General features: G+C 43.9%; 1 protein-coding gene across 1 annotated transcript in view; it reads right to left on the bottom strand.

Annotated features, from left to right (window-relative positions):
- Nucleotides 1–1,291: 1,291 nt before the first annotated feature.
- The window catches only part of LOC128454483 (contactin-associated protein-like 4), a 37,627-nt gene continuing 22,711 nt past the window's right edge, over nucleotides 1,292–16,207 (bottom strand). Inside the window, exons 10-21 of the mRNA XM_053437898.1 lie at nucleotides 15,857–16,006; nucleotides 15,585–15,756; nucleotides 12,900–13,006; nucleotides 11,490–11,609; nucleotides 10,973–11,173; nucleotides 9,200–9,362; nucleotides 8,221–8,348; nucleotides 7,930–8,100; nucleotides 5,961–6,179; nucleotides 2,205–2,444; nucleotides 1,367–1,591; nucleotides 1,292–1,308 (exon numbers count right to left, since the gene is read on the bottom strand). Coding sequence (XP_053293873.1) covers nucleotides 1,292–1,308; nucleotides 1,367–1,591; nucleotides 2,205–2,444; nucleotides 5,961–6,179; nucleotides 7,930–8,100; nucleotides 8,221–8,348; nucleotides 9,200–9,362; nucleotides 10,973–11,173; nucleotides 11,490–11,609; nucleotides 12,900–13,006; nucleotides 15,585–15,756; nucleotides 15,857–16,006 — 1,913 coding nt within the window. The remainder of the gene's footprint in view (nucleotides 1,309–1,366; nucleotides 1,592–2,204; nucleotides 2,445–5,960; nucleotides 6,180–7,929; nucleotides 8,101–8,220; nucleotides 8,349–9,199; nucleotides 9,363–10,972; nucleotides 11,174–11,489; nucleotides 11,610–12,899; nucleotides 13,007–15,584; nucleotides 15,757–15,856; nucleotides 16,007–16,207) is intronic.

The following is a 16,207-nucleotide window of genomic DNA, read 5'->3' as shown; positions in this document are numbered from 1 at the left end:
TACTTATTTTAAATTGAATGTTTCTCTCTTGCTGAAAACATTTTTCACTAATCTCACTAAATGTTTTTTCATGAATCTTAATGACGAGCATCAGACTCAGTGAAGCTTTTTATATCAAGAGCATTAAGGTAAAATCTTTCTATCAATATAAAAACTCATGAAAACACCATGAAGTTTTAATATTGAGAAAGATTATGAGACATTAAAATTGTCCTCCAGGTGAAAACAGAATAACCCACATCTACATTTTTAAATGTAAAATATTTAATACCACAAAGAACATTAAATTAATGTTTTCTCTGTATTACAAACAGGTATTTACCAACAACTAAGAATAATTTCTCATTCATTTATAGATGTTGTTCCTGATAACAGCGAAAATAGTGATAAAGAAATTGCATCTTGTCTGAGGAGGTGTAAAAGCCGCCGAGGGCAAAAGAAAATAAACAATAAAAAGCTCTCTGGAATTTCATAGAACTTGGGTTTAACACCATTCACCTGAAAACTCCACAAACAGGAAACCTTAATGCACTGCTGTCCATCAGCCCTGAGTCATTAACAGCAGAGAAATCCATTTACAGCTAATCTAGCAGCAAAGTGCTGTTTTCTTAGAATCCTGGAAGCAGAAAATGTGATTTATAAATTCAAAGTGCCTCCTTCTCTTAAAAGCCAAACTCACTCACAACATCATCCGAGTCCAAAGTTTATAAAACACATCAGTGAGTTTTTCTGCTGTTTCATTCTGCAGCACACTGACCTGTCGCCCATTAAAAGCTGCAGCAAACTCCCCCCCCCCCACCAGCATCACCCATCAGCTCCCACTGATAAAACCACTGAACACTTTCTGTCCTCCTCCAGCCAGTCCTCCCAGCTGGACAGATTAAAAGCCAGTAGAGGCTGACGGGTTGAATCCAGAGAAGAAGAAAGATCGGACAGATCCTGATAGATCTGGGAAAGCTGCGGAGCGAGGGATGAGGAGGAGGAAGGAAAAGGGGGAGGAGATGTGAGGAGAGGGAAGTAATTGGAAAACCTTGGGGGATGAAGAGAAGATGAGGAAAAACTAACAACAAAATAAAGGAAAAGCAACAACTAATGAGAAAAGAGAGAAGAGATGGAACGAGGGGGAAGATGAGGGGAGAGGGAATCAGATGTTCAATGGGTGAAAGGGAGGAAGACTTAGGAGGAAGAGGAGGATTATAAAGATATTCAATCTCAAATCTGAACGACCTGGAGGAGAGAGGACAAGAAAAAGATGTGGAAAATGGAGTTTAACAGGCGGGGGGGGGGGGGTTTACGACGTTGTGAAACCTACAGGAAAGAGAGAACCAACCACACTCCTTCAAAATAAGAGCCTCCTCCTCCTCACCGTGCTTGTTGATGAGCAGGGCCAGGTGCTCTCTGTAGTACGAGGACACGTAGAGCAGCAGAGCCGGACTCTGATTGGTCCTGAAGCTCAGCGAGACGTTCTCTCCTCTCAGCGTCACGTCGGAGTAGATGGAGGACGGGGGGGCGCTGCTGTTCCTCATCAGCTCGTACGGCTCCTTGAAGGTGTAGCTGACGGAGGTGGTGGACTCGAAGGAGGCCGACACCTCTGGAGGAAGAGACACAGACTCACTGTTATAGCTTCATCAGAAAAGTAGACACACAAACATATTTATTTACAATATTGATATTTCCTTAGACTTTGTTTTATAATTGTCTGTGTTAATGCTTATCTAATGTGTACATGCTAATTTTATAGTTCATGTATTTTATGATGAGCTGTTGATATCAACAGGATGAGAACATATAGCCACTTTCCACACCTGAGCCTCGTCCTGTTGATGCAGATCTAATCTCCTGCAGTTCTTCTCACTTCAGTTTGTTTAACCCAGATACAAAGTTCAATGTGATGATGTTTTCTTTTTAATGTAATGAATGTAGCAGCAAACAAGTGGTTTGAATAGACTGAAGTCACTCAGCCTCAGTTTGCATGAAAGCTTCAGCTCGATACTTGTCGAGTGTTTCACTGAACTAAAAGGTTCACTGGATTTATAAAGACTCTCAACCTTTAAACTGACAAACACCCACATGTTCTGATAACAGTCTGAAGTCTCCTCTTTTCATGTGTTTGTTTCTCCTTCAGTGTTTTTTAATGCCTCATGAGAAACCTGTCCATCACGTCTCTTCATGGAGTCTGAGGCTCAGTGACACGTGGACGGTACCTGAGTGGCAGAAGACTCCGGTGAACGCCGACAGGCCGCAGTCGCAGTGGAAGCCGGTGGCTCTCTCCACGCAGCGGCCCCGGTTCTGGCAGAGCGAGCCGTAGCTGCTGCAGTGACCCGGGCAGCCGGGTCGAACCCCGGGCGTGATCCTCGCCCGCTCCTCCAGGTCCAGGGTGACGCCGTTCAGCTGCAGGGAGCGGATGCAGCCCCGGAAGCCCTTCTGCCGGGACGCGGTTCCTCCTGACCACATCGGGAGACAGACGGGTTATACTACACAACTATATCCTGTGATTTCTGTTCCTCGACATTTCTTTCATTTCTTTGTGTGTTGACAAGTCTGTGCGATTGTGTATTTTCTTTATTCTCCAGCTGTCAACACGATGAAGAAAACACCAACGAGGCAACAACAACTGTCGGTGGAAAACTGATCTGGGGGCAGAACTTTTATCAGCTGTCGTTATAGCTCTGTCTGAAAACCATCATTCTGAAGGGCGAACAGGCTGCCAGGCTGAATCACTGTCAGCCTGGTTGTGTGTCGGGACGTATATCTGTGTGTGTGTGTGTGTGTGTGTGTGTGTGTGTGTGTGGAGCTGGAAGCCAGATCTTCCTTCCTCCCCCTCACGTCTCCTCCCACCATCCCCAGCACGTCACTTGCAATTTGTCCGATTCGTCTAAATAATGGGTTCCGACCGAAGGGCAGTGAAATACTGTAATGAACACATGTCCACCTTCACACACACACACACACTGTGCTGTCACATGTGACGTGTGGCAAGAAGTCAAATCTGACCTCCTGTCAGTTCTGCACAGATGCTGGGGGTCGGAATTGGAGGAGAGTTTTCTGAGAGAGAAGTTTCCTTCATGTGATCACTGGAGAATGTGTTGGACATGACAGCTTCTTGCAGGATGAGAATTAACAAGAGAAACTTAACAGAACTCAACTAAACTTCATTCCACATTCTCACATATCGAGGAATCCTATAGGGAACGTCATCCCCCATCTCATTGGCTCTATACCGTGGCAGCACCCTAGAGATGTGGAATCGCCCGAGAAGCTTCCAGGAATCATTTCCACGACACCGAGATCATTTATAAAAAGCGTAATGAGGGATTTGGAGGGTGAATATCAAAGCAAAGATCAAAAAAGGTCCCACAGCAGAAAAAACCTCTGACCAAAGCAGCGGGGCAATCGGCGAGACCTTCAAGATCAGTGGGAGTTTTCAACCTCGTCTACAAGCTCAGCTCTAAGAAGACAATTACAGCGTCTCTACATGAGATCAAGGCCGCGATCAAAGGCAAAGCATGTGGCTGAAAATACAAAAGAGCATCAACCTCTAGCTTCAGAGAGAAACGTCTGGAGAGAGAGAGGGAGAGGAGAGAGAGAGAGAGAGAGAGAGAGAGAGAGAGAGAGAGAGAGAGAGAGTGGACTTCGTTAGAGGAAGAAAACTGTTTCTGTGGCTGAGAGCAGAAGATCACAGGAAAGTGTTCGATGCATTAAAGCACAAACAGAAACAATCATCTGCTGCATGTTTGACAAATATCGTTTGATTTGTTCCTGAGCTGCGTTACTTCAAATGTGAAGAATCAAACCCTCATCCAAAAGGGTTAGGTGCATCGTGATTGGTTAAATTTAAAAAAACATTTGAATGACTTTTCGGCTGATTTATATTTGCAGGATATTGCAAAAAACATAAAGGATCAGTTCACCATAAACAAGCACGAATATATTAATAGATATAAAAGGTTAATTGCAGATGGGATAAATTTGACTAATCCTCAAAAATCCAATATCAACAAGAGCTAAATGATGTCACCGGGTTAAATACGGAGTTTTCTCTCCCACACACCAACACTGATGGAGCTCCAACCAGCTGCTTATCTCTCCAAACCAGACAACCCAGTAGATAATGACAAAACCAAACAAGAGGAAAATGTGCTGGGTGTGAATATTTCTCTCTGACAGATTCCGGGTCCATAAAGAATCTGGAGAAGCAATCGGATAGGGCTGTGAACTGAGACACTGTAATTTACCACGTTATAAATCTGTACCAGGAATAATTAAGTACAAATAAATACACTGTGTTTGTGGAGTTCGGGTTAATAAATTCATCGGGGACGATTACAACAGGACTTTAAACCTGAGTCTCATAAATCCACCGCACATGATAATTCGGCTTAGTTATTAAAAAATGCACGAAAAGATTAAAACTCCAAAAGAAAAGTAAATATTTTTCCCTGCAGTGTCGGAGGCTGGAGTTCAGCTCGTAAAAAATAAGCCGCGCACAATAATACAGCTTGTGATTGCAAAAAAGAGCTGAGCTGATATTAATGCTAATGTAAACACACGCGCTGAATATTGTTTACTTAGTATTTGTGTGTCAGGCACTGAGCCGGTGCTCATAACAGATAACTCATGTACAGTTTAACGGAAAATATATTAAACTTGGTTCTTCTCTCGGACTAAACACGGGGGTGGGGGGGGTGGGGGGGGGGGGGGGTGAATCAAATCACACATTCAGCACATCTGCATGTAGTCGTCAGTTTTCGGTCGTGTCATTCAGAGGTGAGCGTATGGATTTGAGACGTTGGCTATTCACAGCGGATTATCGAATCAATATTTTCCTGCCGCTGCCGTCGCTTTAGTTTGTTTCCCTCCTCGCTGTGTTTACTGATATGAACGGACACGTATAATATTTACAGAATGATAATAATAACTGATGCGTTTTCATTATTTCTTCCAGCCTCGGAGGTTAAATGGAGAATCCGACTTGGAGCTGCGCCTGCTGATAAACAACTTACAGGTTCGTCTTCATTTACACGTTATTTAAAGACCCTCGCTGCCAGAAATCCCCTCACACACTGTATTAATAAACACTGCTCCCCGGTGCACCATTAGTTATTGAACGAGATTATTTGCTCACTGGTCAGAAACCATTGACTCTGCACTTTCATATCCAGTGAGCAGCTGTCGGCTCTCGGCCAATAGCGCTTCAGGACTGTGAATCGTGAGATTTCTGTCTCATTTTTCAGAAGCAGGACTTGAAGAGGAGGACAGACTTCCTGTATCTCGACCTGCAGGAGTTTGGAGTGTGGAGCTGAGGATGAAGAGGGGATGTGGATTCCCAGTAGAATCGACTCAGCAGACTCAGCATCTTTCACATCCAATTCTGCTGAGCGCACATCGAGCTTCCGCCAATAGCACATTAACATATGTACAAAAAGAGACTATTTTTAGCCTTTTGCCGGATTTAAAGCGAGCTGCACGGGGACCCACAGCGACATCACATCCTGTTGGAGCTGCTGGACTCATCGAGGCTCAACAGCAGAAACTGACGGAGGTAGAATGAGACGCAGTAGAGCTGACACCTCCACCACAAGCCAACAGTTTCCTTAAATATAAACAAACAGTAAAATTGCACAAAATCATAGATATCAGTGAATCTAGTTTGAACTTTTTAATTCTTTCTGTTCTTGTTTGCCAACTCTGCACATTCGCTTCATCAGCATATTTTGATTATTGTGAGTAAATCTGAATTTTTCTCTCTCATTCCTTGAGAATGAACAATTTTGCTTTAAGTAACGAGGAGCAGTGAGAAGAATTTCCTGTCTTTCATTAAATATTGTCAGAAAGAAAACAAACCGAGAAACAAAACAATAATTCGACTGAAATGTGAATACAGGAAATTATAAGGATCTGTTTTATAACCATAGACAAAGAAACAGATTTGATATAACACGATGGCTGAGGCTTCTCACCTATGAACAGTTGGCTGTTGAGCTGCAGGTGGAAGTGTCCGTCAGCCGGCGCCTCCTGCCTGGCGGGGGGGAGCTCGTCCAGCCGCAGCGTCGCCTCCTTCACGTTCCTCTCGGCTCGGACCCGGTGCCACCGGCTGTCGTTCAGCGGGGCCGGCGCCTCCACGCGGACCTCCAGAGGCCCGTTACCCACATCGAAGGAGAAAAGCACCTGGGTGGAGGCTGATGGAGAGACGACAGAATAGAGGAGGGGAAAGAGGGAAAGAGAAGGAGGTAGAAAGGGACCAGAAAGGTAGGAAGGTAAATAATCTAGACAAGTATTCACCATCCTACAGTTTGATAAACCGACAATGACTCTTTGGCCAGGAGAAGCAGATGTATCTCATAGTGTAATAATATAGTTTGATTGTTTAAGAGATATGAACTAAAAGATGTAAATATTCCATCCCTGCGCTCAGAAGAGTTTCAGCCTCATATTCAGGACCACGGCCAGAGCCTCAGCCCCATCAGCACCATGGACAGCAGCTCGGAGCTAAACGTCTGTACTTGTTTGTTTCTTTTGGCGTCGGCTCGGATTCTCTTCAACAACAACAACAACAACAACAAGAGCCTCAGACAAAGCAAACCATCACTCTTCATGTGCTGCCGGTGGAGGGCCGAGGATGCATCACTACGGGAGCACAGAAGAAAATGAAACAATGGCCACGGATTCCACGGTAACTTCATTTAGAAACAGTTTCCAGCGCCCGGGCCACAGTGTAACACAGCAGCAGGATTCAGAGCTGGAACAACAACCATGACAGTGATTTCCCAGAGGAGCGAGGCTGGTGCTGCTGTATTAGTTTCTGTGTGTGTGTGTGTCCCCTCCCTCCAATTTCTGGAGTAGCCTCCTCCGAAGTGCAACAAAACACAAGGAGAGACACTGAAACGGAAAAGTAAAGTAAACTCAACCAAAGCTGCATCCATTCTACTATGTGTTCATAAAAAAAAAAGAAGAAAAGAATCAGCATAAGCAGGGATAAACAATAACAAGTGTGTCTGACCCTGATGACTTTACTAACAGCTGTTGTTAAATTCTGCAATGACACAAGTGTTTACATGTGAAGGAGACGAGATATTAATTGTGAAATATGCAAAAATCCCTCTTTACACCAGGCAAGTTGGTGTGGACGTGGTTTAAAACTGATAAAGAGCCAAAATGAGATTGTTGAAATGAAAATGTCGATTCTGGACGTAGACTAAAAGAGTAAAGTGAAATGAAAGATTCCAAACACGAAACGACTCGAGTTCCTGATTCATGGCGTCTACGCAGCTCTTTTTTAAATGACACACACCATAGCCGCCCGTAGACATGTAACTCACACCTCACTGCATCACTGCCACAGACACACAAGCACAAGGACACCTTGCTGGGTAATACAGCTACACTTCAAATAACACAATCTACGGTGGGCTATAAACGTCCCTCTTCCACCCGGCCACATTTCCATGGCAGCCATAAACCGCACAACACACAGTTGGTTATTACTGTCGTAATCTAAACGACACATTGTGGCGCCCGTGTGTGTTTGTTACACCGGAGACAGGAATCGATTCAGGGTCACGGTGAAAACCCCCCCGAGAGTTTGTGAAACACCTGTAAAATTAATTGCTGTAAAAAAACAAGGCCGGCCACAACAGTGATTACGAGCGGCTCTTTATGGGTTTAATCTTGTTCACACATTTATTGGATGGATGGTTAATGCAGTGCTGTCCTGTGTGTGTGTGTGTGTGTGTGGGGGGGGGGGGGTATGGTATCAATGAAGTCGGCGCCGGTCGGAGGGAGAAAATTGATTAAAAAGCAACAAACAGTGAAATATCAGAATCAAATGTTGGAAACGCTCGAGCAACACGAGAGGAAACTAGAAAACTCCACAAAATCCAGATTATCCGAGATAAAAATGTACACATATTAAAAAGTGTTTGGACTCACAGCTCAGCTCGATGCGGATGAAGTCTCTGATGCCCAGGTTTTCCAGGAACACGCCCGAGGAGGCCGTGGTCTTGAACAGGAAGGAGATGTCGGCGCTCAGCTCTCCGTGGAACGTGGGGAAGTGGAGGTACGACGTCTCCTTGTCGAAAGACGCCGCGTTCCACAAGTTCTCTGATAGAAACACAAGAAACCCTCTCGCTGATCAGCTGGAAGCAAAGAGGAGGAGCGATTCTTTCTTTGTCTCTTTAGAAACGTTTTTAAAAAGAAGACTGGTGGCTGTCAGGGGCTTACTGTCTCCTTTACAACGGAGCGGTCCCACCCTGTAGGCCGCCTCTGACCCCGGCCTCTGGAGGTCACCCAGCACCAGAGACCTGACGGGGAGGCTCTCCTTATGGGTGAGGAGGCCCGAGTCCTCCGCCCTGAGGAGACAGAGGAGAGGGAGGTGAAGGAAAATGATGATGAAGGTGCAGAAGTAAATAAACAAGAGGAGAAGTAAAGAAAAGAGGAAGAAGACAGATAAAATAAATGAAATGAAACGTTGAGGAGAGGAGGATGATGTTTTTACATGATGCAACAAGCTGATGCTGAGACTGAAGTGTGTATGTGCAGTCTCCTGAAATAAATATGAACATAAATAGAACAAAAAAGAAATTATAACCATCCTGACACTTCATGCTCTGTGCTCAGCAGTTATTGGAACAGCTCCTTCCAAAGCAAGACAAGTAGATAATGTGACTGTTGACAGTGTGTAAGTATAAAAGCTGAGAGCAGAGCCCAACGCTCAACCATCAATGCCCTGATAAAACCACATTTAAACGAGATTCAGATTTTTATTTGGATCCGCAATTAAAATAACTATGAATTATTCATAGAGAAATTAATGAAAATGTCCCAAAATGCCCATGATTTGGCAAAATAACCTAAATAAAGTTTAAAGACTGATTCTCTGACCCAGACATTCTCCACTGTGATCATCTGTCCAGTAGTTGTTGTGTAACGCTGCTCTCTGATGAAAACCATCTCCTGAGCGGAGGTATAAATACATTCAGGCCTTGAAGAGCTGGAGCGCACAGCACTTTGTTAGACTTATGAAATATTAAAGAGCGATGGCGGCGGCAGGTCTGGTTCGTAAAAATAGAGGCAGGACGAGACAAGCTGGTGATGGACGACTGATATCAGGAAGGAATAGCTTTCAACATGAGGACAGAGAGAGACGACAAGAAGAAAACATAAAAACTAACATATATTCATAGTTTATTAACTTCAGTACCACTCCAGGCCGTCGGCGTCACAGTTGCAGTAGTGTTGTGGGTCCACGCAGTCGCCCTGCAGGCCACAGGCACACTGCCGGCTGCCTGGCTGAGCTCCGCCCCAGTACGTCTGCACACGACCGGAACCAGGACCACCGAGCCACCAGCTGAACGGAGAGCCCTCTGAAACACACAGAGCTCAGCTCACACACACACGAGTACACACTCTGTTGTTTCAGGTTCAGAGTCGACCTTTGACCTTTGGCTCCAGTATCTATCCTGAGGCACACGTATCTTCTCAGACACGATAAGAAAAGAGCTACGTGCTCTTGGACAAGATAATGTGTCGGTTATTCACCTCCAAAAAATACTGCAAGAATCACTGGTACAAAAAGTTTGAATGTGTAAAATAAGTTGATAATAACATTACATGAATAATCTCAGTTACCAGAGAAGCTGCTTCCATTTAAACGTGAGTTGTTATAGACATAAGATCTGAAACTTTCAGAAATAGAAACATGAGACTTCTTTCTTCAGCTGTGTTTTCATTTCTCCTTAGAAACGCTGCCAAGTATAATTCAGCTTTTATAATAAAACTGTGCAGTGAAAAAACATTGTGGCCGTGATTTAAAAATCAACTCTCTGTCGTAAGAACATTGTGAGTTTAACTACTTTGTTCATTTCCATCAATTTCCTCTTCTGCTCTATTTACTTTATTTCCTTGGTTCTCCTCTGTGGACGTGTTTAAAAAAACTACTCAAAACTTTATTTTATTTAATTCAATCACGTCTCTTCTGTAATTGTAAATCTTAAACTTGCTTGAACCATTTTTTCACCTTTGTCAATTGTTTTGACAACTTTTACTTTCTGAACATCTCATGTTTTTAAGCTTCTGCTTTTCGCTTATGAAAATAACTTTGAGCTATATGTTGTGCTATGGAATTAAAGTTTATAATTCTTTTTACTATTATAATTACATATGTCAATAAATACGTCCTGTGTTGTTCTTTATGCTCATGTTCAGACTGAAACTTTATAAGCCACAACCCCCCCCCACACACACACACACACACACACACTCATCCATCTGTCTCTTCCTCTATTCTTTCCTCATCCATCTTTTGTTTGCTGTTAAACTTTCAGTCTTTGTTTTCGTGCTTAACGTCTTGGAAGAAGATTTATATCACAACGTTTTCCCTTTGCTCTTTAAAGTCGTGCATTAGTGATGTGTGTGTAATGGTGGTCATTACTATTCACTTTGTCACGGGGAAGAAAAAATCCATTTCTAAACACAGAGTCGCAGCATTAAGGTCGATTAATGCGAGAAATAACTTTTTAGGAAAAAGAAACACAGACAAACTGAGTCGATGCTCAGTCTGAAATCAATCTAACACAATCTGTTGTTCTGACTCTAAAGAGGAAGAAGAAGAAAAAAAACCTCGGAGCCTGATTAAGTTTACAGCAACGACAAAAACAATTATTTTTCTTTTGTCTGGTGGAGCGAGAAGAATGTGTAACTGTGACAGGAAAGTTTCCTCCAGACCAATTAAACATATAATATAATTCCTGCTTTTAAATTAGATTCAGAGAAAACACAGGAAGTAAAACCAGTGGGATTTATTGGTAACATCTAAAATATAATGATATTTATATATCCACCATGTAGTTCTATGCTTCCTCTACCCAGCGCAGTTTCCCATTTATGGAAATGATAAGTGAGATTGAAAGTGGATGTAACATAAACAGCTGAGATGCACTTTCTTTGCTGGATAGATACAAAAAACGGTCTTTACCAGGAGTGTTGAGGAGGCGGGACTTCCTGCAGTGGTAGGCCACTTCCTGTTCACAGTGCTCTGATTGGCCGACGGCTGCCATCAGCTGCTCTTCTCCAGTGGAGTAGTCGAAGTGAATCAGGAGCTGGTTCACGCCCGGAGACGCTCGGACTCGGCTCAGCTCCGAGTCGTTGTGCTGGATCACCATCCACGTGTCGGCCGCTGCATCATCAACAAGCATCAGGTTGAGTCATATAGAGGGAGAGATGGATATTAAAATAAGAGAGAGAGAGAGAGAGAGGAAGGAATCAGGTAAGGAGAGAGAGATGGAGAGAGAGAGAGATGGAAGAAGCGATGCAAGAAGTGAAGATGAAAGATGAAGTGAGTCTGAGATGATGAGAGGAGCGCCATCACTTACAGTTATGTAAATGTTCATTGTACAGAATGTTGAGTGATGATGGGAGGATGCAGGAGAGAGAGAGAGAGAGAGAGAGAGAGAGAGAGAGAGAGAGAGAGAGAGAGAGAGAGAGAGAGTCACCTGTCATGTTGCAGTAGACCAGCTGTGGTCTGATTGGTCCGCTGCCGTCCACGTCGATGTGGAAATGTCCCGACGTGTTGCCGTTGTGTTTGTACGCCTCACACGACTGCTCGTACACGGCTGTGAGGAAAAGAAGGAGACGCGTCAGGACTCCATCGACACATCGAGGGGACGAGCGCACTGTGGAGGATTCTGGGAGTTTTCTGTGTGTGTCACAACTGAATCACAACCTGAGAGAAGCGTCGCACAAAGATCAGTCCAGCTGAGGGGGACGACAAAGACTGATGGGAATACTAATACTCGGTAAACCTTGATCTGCCCCTCCTCTTCCTCTCGCCACTTGTCCTCCTCCTCCTCCTCCTCCTCCTCCTCCTCCTCCTCCTCCAGTCACATACACACATACCTCCAAAGTAGGTTATTTGTGTATCTATGTATCAAGGACGTATACTTGATTTTACCTTTGACTTTTTAATTTGCTCTGTGTCCCATTCAATAACTGGCGTTTAGGAGCTATACTGCAGGCAGCCATCAGGGGGCGATCAAGATGTTTTGGCTTCACTTTCAGGGAGCAGTCATGTTGTCGATCTTTATATAAAGTATATTAGCTGTGACTCAATTCAGGGGCCATTTCCTTTAGAGACCGAACTGAAAGGAACCGAGGATTTCCAGGTTCCCAGTCTGCAGCTTCTGCACCACAGGGGGAACTCAAATATAACTATAACTATTAACTGCTTTGCTGCTAAGTGCATCTGTGATTGACAGTCGCAGAATTCAAGTTCAAACTGTGAACAGTTGTTCTGCCAACTTTAAAAGTCGACTTTGAAAAAGCTCTTACGTGAGCAAGAGAGAAACACAATCACACGTCAATCACACACTCAGTCGTTTCTCATCCCTTCACTGTTATTTCATACTGTAACTAAGATTGTCTTCTCAGTTTGCCTCCCGGTGTGTGAAAGGAAATTCATTATCTGCCTTTACTGCACTTTCTCACATCTTAACTTCAATTCTCTCTCTCTCTCTCTCTCTCTCTCTCTCTCTCTCTCTCTCTCTCTCTCTCTCTCGTCTCCAATTTGCACCTCAATAAAAAAAATAATCTTGGATGTAACACCACCTTGATTGTTTTTCTATATTTCACATATGCAGACAGAAGAATGAGCTTCTCATGGTTATATTTGAACACGTCGGGGAAAGATTCTCGTGTCTGTCAAATATTTAAAAACTTCAAAAGTGACTTGAAGCCACAGTTTCATTCATTCTCCAACATTTGAAGGAGACAAGATTCTTCCAGTTTTTCTTTCCTATGGTTTGTCATGAAGATGTTTTTGTTCTGTGATGTGGGAAGCTCCTCTCATCCTCTGGATCTGGCCTTAGTCTCCAAACACACGTGGTGACAGCAGCCGTCTGACTTACAGCTGTGGCAGGTCGCTCCGCTGTAGCCGCTGTCCGAGCAGTTGCAGTGGAAGATGGTCCAGGACTGAGTGCAGCGGCCGCCATGTTCACAGCGACTGGGAGAACACCTGAGAGAGAGAGAGAGAGAGAGAGAGAGAAGTCTTATTATTGAGATAATCAGGATGAGGTTTGAACAGATGAAGTGAAATGAACGAGTGTCCAGTGGAGAAGTCACTGCTGAGGAGGTTGTGACAGATATTGATCCACATCGCCAGTCGCCTGTTGAGCTCCATGTTCCTCCTGCTGCCTGAGAGCAGCTCCACATGTGAGTCAGGAACGAGTCAGGGCTCATTATGGTTCCATGCAGGAGTTGTGTTTACTCCTTTTGACTTCTGGGCAAAATATGAAAATGCCCAGAGGCGTTGAAACCGTTAAATAAAACTGTATTAAGATACAACACTGATTGTATCTGACAACCAGTTAATCTCCAGGAAACAAAACAACAAAGTGACACCGACAGATCACCAGTAAATTCCCGATTCATACAACAAACAGTCTCATTCAAACCTCAAATCCACTGAAATGTCATTCACAGAAACACAGTGTTCACACTGAGCCCCGAGGCAGAGAGCAGAGCTTTAAACACAAAGTCATCATTCTCCTCCTGTGACACAATTCAGCATGAAAACACAAAATATGACAATTAACTTCAGTCCACACAGAAAAAACCCTGAAGAAAACCTGTGTTCTCAAGAGTCTTATTGAAGTGTGAGACAATTTATACAATCAACACGAACATAGAAGTAAAAAATACAAAAATCTTTTACTGATATTTTGAATTTGAATTAATCATTTCCTTAAGCAAATTGTTTTGGCTTAAATCAGCGGAGAGTAGCATCATCACTACCATCTGACATCACATCAGAGAGGTTCGTGTAATGTGTGGACTGGGAAAGAGCCCCCCCCCCCCCCCCCGGTATAAAACAAGGTGTTGAACTGATGAAGAGGCTCCTTGTGGGTTTGAGTTCCATTTGTGCCGCTAATGGAGCGTTAGCTCTCGATAATAATGCCCTTTGGCACCGGCAGCAATAATAACACACACACAGACACACACACACACACACACACACACACACACAATGACCACACATTGATGGTGAGTCCATTTTCCACCTGACTTATCTACACAATATATCCCAGGGGCCCAAAATTCAATCAGCAGAACTACATTGAGAACATTTGGGGATTTTTGTTGTTGTTGTTGTCTTTCCTACAAATCAGATTTTTTGTTGTTGTTTTTGTTTTATTCCTCGCGAACACTCAGATCTGTGCCTGAACGGTGTCGTAGTGAATAATAATCTAATGAAGTCAGATTAAACGAGACATTTAATTAAAACCACTGGAGGGGATTCTCTATATCAAGTGGCTGGTTCACTAAGTCTGCTCGTATTTACCTACACTACAGCGTGTGTGTGTGTGTGTGTGTGTGTGTGTGTGTGTGTGTGTGTGTGTGTGTGTGTGTGTGTGTGCCCCTGAGGCAGGTTTATAATTGGTGTGATTGTCTCATTAATTAATTGCAGCTATTTGGCGAGACACCAGGACGGCACACGATTGGCTCGTCTCTCTTATCTCCCGAGGTCGACCTTATTGCTCCGACTCTGAATCTTCATCGATGATTCTCACTTTCATTAATCATCTTAAAATCCAGCGATGAATCAAACTGAAGGTCTTTATCATGAGGTCTGAACCCCAACAGATTCATTTGAGTCTAATGTTCATCATGAGTTTATATAGCAGCTGCAATTAATGTCTTTTCAGTAACAATGACTCACATGGGTTCCTGTATTTCAGAGGTTTTGCTTGTGTCGGGCAAACTGAAATATTACAGAACTTTAAAACTACTTTTCTTTAATGATGTAAATTCACTCTCAGTGATGTCATCAACCTCGTTTCCATCCCACAACAGAACGGCTGAGTGGCTGAGCTGGAATCTGTTCTCTCTCTCCAGCTGAATGTTTCCAGCCACAGGTTTAACAGCTGGCGGCAGTTGGTGTTTACAGCAGGACTCATTTCCCCCTGTTAGAGTTACTGTCATCAGGATGGTTTCCAGGCCACGACAGGCTGCTGGTTTCAGTGGAAACTCACCAGAAATCCACTGTGCACGACCTGATCCGCAGCAGAGAAGGTAACAAAGGGACATTTCTACTTTGCAAATGCTGTTTTCAATTACAGTCACCAGGAATTGAATCTAATACCCTGGGAAAAGTATCTGTGTCCAGTAAGAACACGAAGCTATGGAAGGAATTATCATTAATGCTGACATCCTGCTCTTTGCTGTCGAGGACTTCTCACCATCTTCTTTGTTTTACCCCTGATGATTCAGAATTTAGATTCGCAGGGAAGAATACTGACAATCACCAGGATGAGTGGTTGGAGTCGTGGACCCAAGATGCAGAGTCCTCATAGGTTTAAATCCCATGTCTGGTAGATTTCCTTCCTTTGTGGAGTGAAAGTAATCTTTATGATCTGTAAGACCAGAAATCTCCTTACAAGATCCCTGTAAAATGGTTTTAAAATGATCGACCCCCTGTGTGTAGATGTATAAAAGCTCTGTTCATCATGACAGTTTGAATCAGACGTGATGAAGGTCTCCGTGCAGGACATTTCTTTAGGGCTACATCACACAGAGTTCCTCTGAACACCGACCTGTCGATGATTCCACACATGTCGATGTGCAGGTTGCTGTAGTTGCCCAGATGTTTTTGCTGCACCGTGATGAGATCCAGGTGTTGGTGGTGGAGGGTGAAGAGACGCATGCAGCCCTGGAAGACGTTGAAGGGGTTTCTGCATTCCTGACGCTCGTCTTCAGCCGGACAACCTGAACCCAAGAGAGGGACACATCAGTTTGTGAGTGCGGTTGCTGAGTGCTCCCTCGTTGTGTTATCTGCTAAAATCGATACCGTGTATTTTGCTCTCACCGCCAAAGAAGAGATGACTTCCTGCCGCGACAGGAAATGAGGAGGTGGCGTGAGCGACGCCTCCTTCCTCTTTGTCCACAGCGATGGTCACACGTCCTCCTCTGGAGTGGAGCTCCACTGAGTGCCACTGGCCGTCGTTCAGAGCAGAACCTTGGAACCAAAAAGGTCGTTAACACAAACTGCTCGAAATCTGATTATTATTTTCTTCACGTGTTCATTCAGACCTGAAGCAGATGTTTCAAGGAGAAGAAGAAGCATGTGAAGTTACAAACCAGGTCACTCCACAGCCACACACGCACCAAACTTGCTTGGTCTTCATGTCTTTCTCACAATAAAACAATATTTAAAAGA

The sequence above is a fragment of the Pleuronectes platessa genome, chromosome 13 (assembly GCF_947347685.1).
Source record: "Pleuronectes platessa chromosome 13, fPlePla1.1, whole genome shotgun sequence".
In the NCBI taxonomy this organism is placed as follows: domain Eukaryota; kingdom Metazoa; phylum Chordata; class Actinopteri; order Pleuronectiformes; family Pleuronectidae; genus Pleuronectes; species Pleuronectes platessa.
Note: the sequence above shows the minus strand (reverse complement) of the source record. Positions and strands in the feature narration are given on the sequence as shown.